The sequence below is a fragment of the Equus quagga genome, unplaced genomic scaffold (genome assembly GCF_021613505.1).
Source record: "Equus quagga isolate Etosha38 unplaced genomic scaffold, UCLA_HA_Equagga_1.0 153_RagTag, whole genome shotgun sequence".
Lineage (NCBI taxonomy): Eukaryota > Metazoa > Chordata > Mammalia > Perissodactyla > Equidae > Equus > Equus quagga.
This window is the reverse complement of record NW_025796915.1, coordinates 2892542-2903968: the sequence shown is the minus strand read 5'-3', so window position 1 is coordinate 2903968 and position 11427 is coordinate 2892542. Positions and strand designations below refer to the sequence as shown.

The 11427-nt window shown below is 57.3% G+C and overlaps 1 protein-coding gene across 6 annotated transcripts; it reads right to left on the bottom strand.

Annotated features, from left to right (window-relative positions):
- Nucleotides 1–1185: 1185 nt before the first annotated feature.
- On the bottom strand, nucleotides 1186–10074 carry LOC124233048 (stomatin-like protein 1). Of its 6 annotated transcripts, none has more exons than XM_046650072.1 (7): nucleotides 9859–10074; nucleotides 8224–8330; nucleotides 6998–7147; nucleotides 6485–6688; nucleotides 3284–3479; nucleotides 2595–2807; nucleotides 1186–2099 (listed from the first exon to the last, which is right to left on the bottom strand). In XM_046650072.1, the coding sequence occupies exons 1-7, from the start codon at nucleotides 9989–9991 to the stop codon at nucleotides 1906–1908; spliced, it is 1197 nt and encodes a 398-aa protein (XP_046506028.1). In that variant the 5' UTR covers nucleotides 9992–10074; the 3' UTR covers nucleotides 1186–1905. The 6 variants fall into 6 exon arrangements, with proteins under 6 accessions (XP_046506028.1, XP_046506029.1, XP_046506031.1 ...); XM_046650073.1 differs by having other exon boundaries at nucleotides 2595–2804; XM_046650075.1 differs by having other exon boundaries at nucleotides 10041–10068.
- Nucleotides 10075–11427: the final 1353 nt, after the last annotated feature.

Here is an 11427-nt window from a genome sequence, read left to right as displayed (position 1 = left end):
CCTCGAGAGGACGAGAGGACGGGGGCAGTCATGGCTGGCCACAGGCCTTGTTCTCCACCCACTTAGACATCCAGAAACATTAAGGTGATCCTCCCATGCTCGGAAAATAAAAATCTGAGATGTTTCCATTTCCCCTAAGCTTTCATGAGGAAAGTACCTGGGGCTTCCTCATTATCACTTGGCGGGCACTGTGTGGTAGCAATGGAGGAAACATGGATCGCTCACACAGGAAGCTGGTGGTCCAGCAGGGAGGGCAGGCACTTACGCAAGAACAGTGACCAGACATGGGGACTGGGCACAACGACAGCCCCGAAGTGGAGGGGAGCCCAGGCAAGAGGAGAGAGGATCATGCCCCACCAGGCCTCAAGGGTGGTGGGAAGGTGGCCGTTGGGCCTGGAGGGAAGGCCCTGCCTGGGCAGCCTCCCGTGAGCGGAGAGAGGGCTGGAGCAGGGGCAGCAGGCTGGGGCTCTGGCCCTCTGGGAAGAGGCCCTGGAGCTGAGACCTGAACCCAAGGGCGGTGCAGTCTGTGCTGGAAGGACCTCCAAGAGAAGGAACAGGCACCGGCAGGAACAAAAGGGCACACTGGACAGAGCCTGGTGCCGAGGAAGCTGGAGAGGGCCCTGTGGAGGAGGCCTGGTGCCAGAGGACAAGCCAGAGGCTGCTCCTCGAAGGGGAGGCTTGGGCTTCTGTGGAGGTTTTTCACAGGCCTCTTCAGGAAGTGAGAGTCCTTTCTTGGGGTCCCTGGGGTTTGGGCTGGAGCACCAGAGCAGAAGGTTGGCTAAGCTTCCGGGCTGGGCCCAGGCCAGACCTCCGTGGCCCGTTTCCTCACTTCTGCTGCTGGAGGAACAGTGACCAGGTACAACAGGAGGGAAAGGTGAGAGCAGGCCCAACTCCTCTCTTGAATGTGACACAGCCCCCACCCTGCCCCTCATTAGGTTCCTGTCTGTGGGACCAGCTCTGCCACACCCTACCCCCTTTCCCAGCAAACCTCTCCTGACTATGAAGAGGAACAGAGTGTCCTGTGCCTGCCCCAGGGCTTTGAGACTCTCAGCAGCAAGGGGAACTATGGGTGATTCAAGAGCATCATGAGGACCCGTGTCAGCTTCCGGCGCCCTGGTCTGGTAGGGGCATCGCTTCAGGGCCTGTCCTACCCACCACCCCCACCATGCCCCCATTTGTCTCCAATACATTGTAAACACCACATTTATTAGCGGTTTTCAAACCTCTGGTAAGAAACATAGGAACGGCAGGGCTCTCCTTCATGCTGCCCTGGGCCCCAGCCCCCCAGGCATGCAGGACGGAGCTGGTAGCCGAGTCAAGATGCCTTCAGGAGCAGGCCCAGGGGAGGAGCAGGCCCCACGCTTTCCCATTCTTACCCCCCACTAGCCTTGGCCTGGGCTGAGATCAGGAGGGCAGACCCAGCTCGAACCCCAGCCCCCTGCTCCTCTTGGTGGCCGCCTCCCCGCCCCCCAGCCTCTCTGATCCTCCACTCTGGAGCCTGCAGCCTGTGTCACATGCTTTGCTCCTTCACATGTGGACCAAGCCAGAGGCTGTCAGGCTGTTTCTGTGGGCCCTGCCTCTCCAGTCAGGGAGCCAGCAGGGCAGAGCAGGCCTGGCTCCTGTCCTTATACTGTGTACTCAGCTCAGGGCGGGGTGCTCGGCAGGGGCCCAGGATGGGCAACAGCTTGTCCAAAGACCCACTGTAGGCAAGAACGGCAGGGCAGCCTAACTTAGCTTCTTCCAGCTCCAGTGTCTCCCAGTCTCCATTTATTGGCTCCTGGCTGGGCCTGAAACTCCTCACGGCCTCAATAATCCAAGGTACAGTGCCAATGCCTCCTCCTCCAAGACGTCCCCCTGGCTTGGTGCCAGGTTCGGGGCTAGGCTATCGATGGTCAGCCAAGGCTGCTAATTCAAGGCCCTGAGGACAGCCTCCAGCTTCATGGCCACGGCCAGGTCACCCTTCACCTTCAGCCGCCCGCTCATGTATGCCCCCAGTGGTCGCAGCTCTCTGCACAACAAGGCCCGCAGGTCCGCCTCGGCCATCTCCACCACCACGTCAGGAATGCCGTTGGGCACCCCGTGTCCCACACTCCCTTGCCCTGTTGGGGGAAAGAAAACTGAGCATTAGTAGGGGGACAGCTGGATGGCAGGGGAAGAAGGGGTTCGCATGTCCCACTGGGAGGAGTGAAAAGTAGTGGCTAAGAGTTCAGGTTCTAATACGCTGGGTTCAAGTCCTGTTGGCTGTGTGAGCACTTAGAGCCTCAGTTTCCAACAGTCCCCAGGTCCCAGGCCCCTGGTGAGCAGCAGTGGGGAGAATACACTGAAGGGGTCAGCCGGGGCCCGGCACCGGGAGGCCTGCAGCACGTGAGCACTCCTGCGGTGGGAAGCTTGGCTACTGAGATGTCCTGCTGACGAGGACATGGCAGGGAGACATGGCCTGAACAACCACAGTCTGCACATGGTGTCTGAGCCCCTGACTGCTACGGGTCCGCCTGAAACTGTTGGCAGGAGCAGGGGGCAGTCTTCAAAAGGGCCCCGGGGCAGCAGGCTCCAAGTAACCTGGGTGGGAGGAGGGGCAGGGAGGGCAGCTGCACCTGTAGTGAGGTCCAGGAAGTAGGTGCTCTGGGTGCCACTGGGCAGGGTGACATTGAACTGGTAGCAGGCCCCGACTTGGCTGACCAGGGCCTCAGACAGGAAGGGCTGCAGAGCAGTCAGCAGCCCCTCGGCCACAGGCTGCTTCAGGGTTGGCCCAGCACCAACGTGAGGGGCAGGCGGCTCAGCTTCGCTCACCATCTCCAAGGTGTCTGCTGGGGGTGCCAACAGGGTTGGAAAGGGAGATAGAGAGAAGGAGGTCAATGTGCTGCCAAGGTCAGGATCACTGTGGCCTCCATACCTTTGTGGCAGTTCCCCCTCACATCCCCTTGAGGCCAGTGATCTACTTCTTCTGCTGAGAAGCCACACTTGAGCTTCAGCCTTCGCTCTTAGCCCCACTTTCTAAGCTACTCCACCCCTGAAGGTAAAACTCTCTGCCGGGTGCTGTTGTTTCCTCCTACAGAGGTTCCAGAGGCCTCCACATACTCACAGACACTTACAGACACCTGGGCTCTTCTCACTGCCTTAGCTCTGGTGAGCTCTAGAATCAAGGTGACTGGAACAGCTGGGCAGGGTGTGCACTGCACAAAGGTGCTTGGTTAAGGGAGCAAGTAGCAAAGCTCAGCCTGTGCTGCACACCAAGCTAAGTGCCGTAATGAGCACCTCCATCCACCTCCTCAAGGTTCCTCACCTGGCCCCAGAGGTGAGGCACCTCCTGCCACTGAGGACATGCTTCCTCCAAGGAAGTGGAGAGCCAGCTGCTGGAGGGTGCTGTCCAGGCTGGGCCCAGCCGGGCTGTCCTGGGGTGGCTGGAGCACAGCCTCCACTGCCAGCTCCACGCGGTCCACCTCCAGCCCCCAGGCCCTGGTCACATCGTTGATCTCCAGCTGGAAGACAGTGTGGGGAGAAATGGAATTCGTTCAACAAGGCCTTCCGGATCACCTTCTTTGGGAGGCTGGAATGGGCACACATGGACACAGCAGTGTATGAGGCCCCCCTACGTGCCCTTGAGAAGGTCCCAGCCAGGGAGCACAGGCAGAGGGCTGCTACAACCCAGGAGTAGGCAGCTGGCAGTGAGCAACCAAGAGACAGCCGAGGCCCAGGGCGTGGGCCCGGGCAGGGAGGGGGAGTGAAGCCGGAAGGAGGAGTTCTCCAGGTGAAGGAGCATAAGGGAGCACCCTTCCAGGCAAAAGCCCAGACGGGAGGACCTGGAATGTTCGGGAAACGGCGAGTAACTGTAGTTCCATTTAGCTGGACCCTCCACCGTGGCCTGGGGGCGTGGAGACAGCTGGGTCACAGCCGGCTGCATCTGCTCACTTGGATTTATCGTGAGGCACAAGGATCCCCAGGGAGGAGTTCATCAGGGAGGTGACAGAGCAGATTTGCTCATTGGAAAGATTCCCCCGGCTCCTATGGGGACACTGGAGTGGAGGGGCTGAGGGTGGATGCATGGAGACCAACTGCAGGCAGAAATGACCCGAATCTGGTGTCAGGCAGACAGGTGGCTATGAAGCTGGGCTACACCAAGAGGAGGGGCACAACTCTGTAAACTATACGAAGCCATAGCAAGACAGGCAGAGCCACTAGGATTGTTGGTTGCCCGGCTGTCACCTCACTGTCAGGTTTCTGGCGTGGGTTCCTGCACGGCCCCTGAGTGTGGGTGTTCAACTGGAGAGGATACACAGAGAGAGACACAGACTAGGGGGTGGGCCGGGGAGAGAGAAGTTTTTTCTGATACATTAACCCTGAGGGGTCTATGGGAGAGACAACTAACTGTCCAATAGGCAGATGGATAAATGGGTCCAGGGCGCAGGAGAGAGTCGAGGCTGGAGCAGAGTGTTGTGAATAATTAGTGTCCAGAGACAGCAAAAAGCCCTGGATGGATAAGCTCTCCCCAGGAGGTCATAGAGGAGAAGAGGCCATTGACAGAAAACCTGGAAACGAAAGGGCAGCAGAAGAAGGAGTGACCAGGAAGGGGGAGAGGCAGGCGCGTGGGGTAACAGAAGCCAAGGGAAGCAGAGGATCCGAGAGTAGAGAAGGATGGGTCCAGAGTCAAAGGCTGCCAGCAGGTGAAGTAAGGGGAAGGGCTGAGGTGCCCCCTGCGCTAGTAAGAGGGAGGCCACCCTGACGTGGCCAAAGCTGACTTGGGAGTGTAGAGACAGGAGGGGAGGAAGAGGAGAAGAGGGGAGTGAGAGCAAGAGGGGGACTGGGGCAAAGGGAGGGCATGTGTCTGCGCAGAAAGGGGAGCAGGGAGGGAGGACGGAGGGAGGGAGCCGAGTCCTGGGCCCAGAGCACCGGCTGGGGTAGGGATGAGCCTCAGACAAAGGCTTCCAATGAGGCAGGAAAAGTAGCACAGACGTATGTAGATGAGTTTGAAGGAGTGATGCTGGAGGAAGCTGAAAGAGTTCCTGTCCTAGAGTGTTTTCTCCTGAGGATTAAGAGGCAAGGCCTGCAGAGTGATGGGTAGGGGTGAGGGAGGCTGGCCCAGGGCAGTGAGGGGTGAAGCAGCTGGCCTGGAGCAAGCAAGAGGTGGGGAGGGTGCAAACCCTCGAGATGAAAAGGACCCAAAAATGAAAGTGAGGATGAGAAATGGATGCCTGAACCAGGGCCTACAGGAGGGGTGCTGGGTTTCCTGAGAATTCTTCGTAACCACGGGCACTGACCCCACTGTACCTGGTGCCAGCTCAGTCTGGGCAATGGACCCTAAATGACTCCACCATCCTGGTGTGGGACTGACTCCCCCTAACTGCCTCTCCTGGCTTTGCCGCACCAAATCGACGTGCAACAAGGTGAGAGAATCTTTTCTCTTCCTGAAGGTAAATTAAATGGAATATGGCTTCATGGATAAAAATTGTCAACTTGTTGCCTGAGCTGTACAAGACTGAGCACTGGATTAGGGGCAGGGCAGATGTTCCGCCTCTGGCCCAGCTCTGCCCTTGACCACGGCTCTGAGAGGCAAGTCAAATAACTTCAGAGCCTTAGTTTCCTCCCTCCAAATAAAACAATAATACTGGCCCTCTTGCAGCAAAATATACAGCTGAGATCCACTGGGGCAGGTGAAAGGACTTCGTACACTGTAAACTGCTGTGCACAGGAGAGCTACTGTTACCGTCACAGATAGACTGTCACTCCGCTGGCTGATCTACTTCCTGGAAGGACTGAGACCTCCAGGACCGGTATTCCCGCACTCCCCTCCTGTCCTCTAACCCCAGTCCCCTGGGGAAGGCAGGGCTGAGGAGAATGAGGGGAAACTCCATCCGTGTTCCTGTCAGGACACGGGAGAAAGCACAAGGGAAGTGTGGTGCAGGGGGCACACCGCCACGGTGTATTCATTTCCACTCCATCTTGTCAAGAAGGGATGTGAGGTGAATTCCAGTGTAGATCATTGCTCATACATGGGGAAGAGGCCAGAAAAAGGTCCAAGTGCCCTCGAGTTCCTTTGTTCGGTTAGAACAAGGAACACAAAACCGCAAAAATGCACCGCAGGGCACGGAATTCCCCAGCAGGTGACTGGGCCAGGAGGGCCCCTGCTCCTTTCACCCACTTGCCTGCCCATGCGACTGCTGAGGGGCCCTGAGGCCCAGCGTCGTCATGGCCACGCCCGCAGAACAGTGAAGGTGAGATCTCAGCAGTCAGAGGCAGACCACGCCCCCATCGGGACCCCTTCCCTTCCCAGGGCAAGTTCGCCCAAGATCGCTAGGGGCCCTGACCATCTTCTGTTCCTCAACTCAGAGTTGCACCCAGACCACTAGCTCTTCAAAGGCTGTTACACTCTTGGACATATGGTAAACTGAGGCCCAGAGTGATCTGGTGCTTCGTGCAAAGTGCCCTGGCAGGCAGAGCCAGGCCCAAGTGCCAGCCAACGAACTCTACCGTGTGAGGTGCCGCCTACCAGGAGCTGGTCGCTGATCTTGAGCTTCTCCATCTGGATCTCCCGCAGAGGCCTCTTGAGCAGGGCCTTGGTCATGGCATTCTGGGCCGTCATGCGTGTGGCCATGTTCAGGTCCTTCACCGTCATCACTGACAGTACCGGGTCCCAGATGCGGAACTGGACGTCGGCCCCCACGGACAGCACAGCCCCATCCTTAGAGGCCAGCTGTAGGGGGAGGCCACGAAGGAGGAGACACTCAAGGGGCTGGGGCTGCAGGGAGGTGTGGCCCACTGAGACCACCCAGCCTGACCCACCCACCTGGTAGCTAGCTCCTCAAGGGCAAAATGGTGTCCCCAGGTGCAGGCAGTTATATATATGGAGCAAAGATGTTCTCCCAGCCTCGGTTTTCTGGTCTTTTCTCCACCCCCCTCTCCCCACCCCTGATGGCTATTTACAGGCCAAGGTATGGCACTCACCATACACTCTGCACAAGCCCCCATTCCCTCTGTCCAGGGGAGCCAAGAAGCCCCTCACCTTGCAGGGAGGGACATTGAAGGCCCGTGTCCTCAGATCCACCCTCTGAAAGGAGTCAATGAAGGGCAGGAGCAGAACCATGCCAGGTCCTTGAGGAGTGCGGATCCGGCCCAGCCGAAACACGATCATGCGCTCGTAGGCGGGCACAATCTGTCCACAATGACAAGGGAAAGAGTTGAAAGTGGGGAGCCTGAGCTGGCAATAACAGGGCCCTCCCCCATTTCTCCCCTGGTCTTCGTCAGTGTGGGGTATCCTTAGCTCTGTTTTCAGATGAGAAAACCAAGACTCTCAGAGGTTAAGTGACTTGCTCAAACATCACACAGCCCCTAAGTGAAACTGGCAAGACTTGAATGTGGTTCTGAAGGACTCCAGAGGCCATGCTCTCAGCTACTACACTGTTTTGACCTGATCCTCAGAGAAACTTATCACTTCTACGGTCTGCAGCTAGACATGACTCAAACCAGGAAACTGTCTGCCCTTGAATTAGTTAGGAGAAAAGGTGGGGCTGCTCTAACAGCGACCCAAAGCAAAGGGCTTTGCCAACTTCAGATCCCTGGAGTCCTCAAACTAACATGTCCAAATTGAGAAATGCAGACCAGAGAGGAGAAATGACTTGCCCAAGATCACACAGTATTTGTTTCAAAGGCAGTTTTAGGACCAGGATTTTTAGGACCTTCTAAGGACTTCCTTCCAGACCACACCACCCCCTAAGGCTTTCTAGAGCAGGTGACTTGCCTAGGGCCACACCAAGGGCAAGGCCTGCCTGGACTTCCACTTTCCCTGCAGCTTTCAGGTGTGAGCCTCAACTCTAGTTCATCCTTTTCCCATCTGCACCACCCCTTGCTGAAAATGAGGCCTGACTTCCTTTTACTACTCATTACCTGCTTGGCTAAGTTGAGTGTTTTTCATTTCTAATTTAGCCTAACCCAAAGGGAGGAAGAATTGGCATAGACATCTGCACCACCTTAAAGCCAGCGTCCAGACCCCTGGACTGGGGAATTTAGGAAGACTTGTTTCTACGACTTACTATCTCCCAGGATGACTTTGGACACGTCTAAGCCTCAGTTTCCTGATCTGAAAGATGAGAATCAACAATCCTCGCCCAGTCCATTTCACAGAAGTATGGTAACATAATATTCAGGGGAAGGGGGCAGAGGACTTATCCACCAATGCCAAAGCCCTCGGTGTGGCCCAACCACCCTGGCGGCTCACTCAGTCAGCCTCACCTTCAGGGCAAACCAGCCAGAAACGGGGAAGGTGATCAGCAGCAGCAAGAACCCCAGGAAACTGATGAGGCCGTGGCAGAGGCAGGAGGGCCAGCTCTGAGGTGCATCTGGGGACAACAGAACAGAGGCAGTCAAAGAACACCAACAGGTCTGGCAGGTCAGGGGCAGGCAGAGTGGACTTGGTCAAGTGTGCCTTTTGCTTCCCTCCCCCTTCAGTGGCTCCTTCCTTCTCCGGGCTCTCAATCTGCCTCCTTGCCTGACCCTCCCATATCTTTGGGCAGGTGCTAGTTAAGGACTGTTCCCTCCTCCCACACATCAAAACTAATCTGTGCCAAGTCCTACCCTCACAAGGCCTATTTTCTGCTAGGCAACGGCCATCGGATCTGAGAAGCCAATCCATGTGATGCTGTCCTCACCAGGCTGAGAGCAGGAGTCAATCCTCTTGTCTGATTTATATTGCCTTCCCATACCTGGCACAGAGCCAGGAGCACCTGGGCCTCTGTAAACATGTGCTGGGTTGAACTTGAAACTGCTGGCATCACACATTCCTCCTCTACCATCAGCCTCAGAGGGGTGCTTTCAAGGAGTCCCTTTGGAGATAATGCCTTAGCCTAAAGGGATAAGGCATTAATGGCTCATCAATAGGAGCCATAGATGAGGGCTAAGACATTCTTTCTCGGCTCACAATTCTTCCCCCTACTTTAGTGCCCTAAAGACTGTCAAATGTGTGCTTCACTTGAAGCTGCTTCAGGTGGGAGGGGGAACTAGGAAGATGTTCATCTGAACCAGAGGTCCTGGCCCCGAGAGAACCAGAACCCCGGATGAAAGTAGAGCTGAGACAGCCCCAGAATCTGGGATGAGGTTATTCTCTGCTCCCCTTCTCCTCCCAGCCTTGGACAGGAAGCAGACAGGAACCTTGCTCAATCCTCCCAAGAACCCCAAACCCTCTAGGCTCTCTGAGCCTCAGGATAGCTGACCCATGTGGCCACTGCAGGAAAGGAAGCCTCGGATAGGGGCAGCTGTCATTACAGGAGGGTCAGGGAGGGACCAAATCCTCCAGGGTTTGGTTACGAGGCTGAGGAATGTGGACTCTGACCTGTGGGCCAAGGGAACCTCTCAAGGCTTTGGAGCAAAACAGGGCCAGAGCAGACAACAGGCAGCTGAGGGCCTGCCTTTTTGGCCCACCCATCTCCACCAGGTAACAGGGAGATGCTGGAGCTCAGGGCCTCTAGGGGTGTCCCCTGGGGTGAGAATTCTGCAATTTCTCTGCAGCCAAGAGCCCTCAGTGTGCTGGTGACCTCCTATGCCTAGATCTTATTTTCTTCTAGGCAAAATGGGAACTTGCAACGGCTGCCCAGACCTAAAGGGCTGTTAAGGGCCGAGGAGAAATGTGATGGGGCGAGACTTCTTGTAAGATGAGAAAGCTCTGAGGCTGCAGCGTAGTCCCAGGAAGGGTGGATCAGCGCCAGCATCCCACGCCCAATCCAGGCCTTTCGCCACATCGTGTCCCCTCTCGGTCCCTCCTCTTAGAGTGCAAGGGCGCCAGACCGGCTGACTCCTGAGAGGCAGAGACTTCGGGCCCGGGGATGCCGGCCGGTGCCCGCCCCGGGTCCGCCGTGCTGGGTGGCCACTCACCGGCCCCCGGCCCCACGCCGCCCCGCTCCGGGGACAAGCAGCCCTTCTGAGAGCCCAGGAAGCCGAAGCTCGACTGCTGGAATCGGTCAAAGTCCCCCAAGGGCAGCGCCCGGTACCCCGACCTGCTGAGCATGGCTCTGGACGCAGGGCACACCCCCGACCCCGCGCGGAGCCGGGCGCACCTGCCGGCCCTACCCCGCCCCAGCCGGCCGCACCCCGCCCCAGCCGGCCGCCGCTTCCGGCTTTCCCTGCGCCGCAGCGGCGCGGCCGCGGCCAGGAGGAGGAGCGGGCTGGCCCGGCCGGCTCCCGCCGTCGCACCGCGCCCCCTGCGCTGGGAGGCCCGAACTGCGGCCGTAGGGCGAGGAGGGAGGGCGGTCTGCGTTCCTCGGAGCCCGTAGGAGTTCTCGCCTCCTCCTCTGTGCTCCCACTCGGCCTTAGAAAAGGAGCCGGAGGGGAAGTTGGGCCTTGTAGCGAGTTTTTCAGGAGCTGAATGTTCTCCAGAGTCAAGGAAATTCTACCAGCTTCTCAGCACTCCCTCTCCAAACTCACACACTGGGGGGTGTGGAGAGCCGTTGTCTAGAATTATGGTCTCTCCAGGGCATGGTCAGCAAATTATTCCTCTTCGTGTCCCCACAGCCCAGAAAACGAGGCCTAGCACAAAGTGGATCTCAGTACTTATCTGTTGATCAGGTCACCGAGGTCAAGGCCGGGCGGGAGGGCTTGAACTTTGGCACAAAAAGTAAGAAATTTACTGTGCAGACCTTGGGGAGCACTGCAGAGTAAGGAATGAGGGGATAGCACAGAGCTACCTGGGTGGGTCAGGCCCTGCAGAGCATCACAGAGGTGAGGCTCAGAAACAGCATGCCCCTTGGTCCAGGTGCCCAGAGGTATAACTTGCCTTTCCAGGGCTTGAGAAAACCCAAATGCAAATAGCAAATTTACTCTGAGAAGCACTAACTTCCAACAGGGTGTTAGGGCAGCTATCTTCCAAAGGGAGCCAAGAAGTTAATAAAGCTGTCCTTGTCTCAGCCACATGCCAGTCCTACCTCCTCAGGCCCCACAGGCCCCCAGCCATAGTCAACTTCCAGGTCCTTTTGTAGATGGCTGCTCACCATCTTTGGCTTTTCCTAGTTGATGGCCTGATTCTAAAGCTTTAGGGGTGCTGATCAGGCTGGAGGGTAGGGCAGGCTCCTGAGCCTCACACAGTCCCCGGGAAGTTGAGTCTCTCCTGATGTCCCCTCCATACACACCCCAGACTATAAGTTTTACAAGAGCAAGGCTGGGTCCCCATCCCCACTACTCTGTTCTAAGCTGGAACTAAGCACAGAATGGGTATACAGGAGTCAGCGCAGTGGTTGGGATGGTCTGAATGGATACACTGGGCACTGGCCCAGTGAGGCCACTTGGAGTTGCATTTTCTGCCCCCACCAGCTGGGGGTCTGGCTTGCTTCTCCACTGGCCAAGAGCTAACTTGCTTTCTCATCACTCTCCTCATACTCATTCACCAGGTCTCCTTCTTCCCTCCCCACCCCCTACTGCCTCAGATTCATCAGCCTTTCCAACTGTCAC

What these genes read in the sequence shown, in the direction of transcription:
- LOC124233048 (XM_046650069.1), bottom strand. Translation starts at nt 9,725, where the DNA reads ATGTGGCGAAAGGCCTGGATTGGGCGTGGGATGCTGGCGCTGATCCAC. An exon ending in CTGGCTGGTTTGCCCTGAAG is followed by an intron (nt 7,148 to 8,223) that starts GTGAGGCTGACT and finishes CATTGTGGACAG; the next exon opens with ATTGTGCCCGCCTACGAGCG. An exon ending in CTTCCTGGACCTCACTACAG is followed by an intron (nt 2,100 to 2,594) that starts GTGCAGCTGCCC and finishes TTCCCCCAACAG; the next exon opens with GGCAAGGGAGTGTGGGACAC.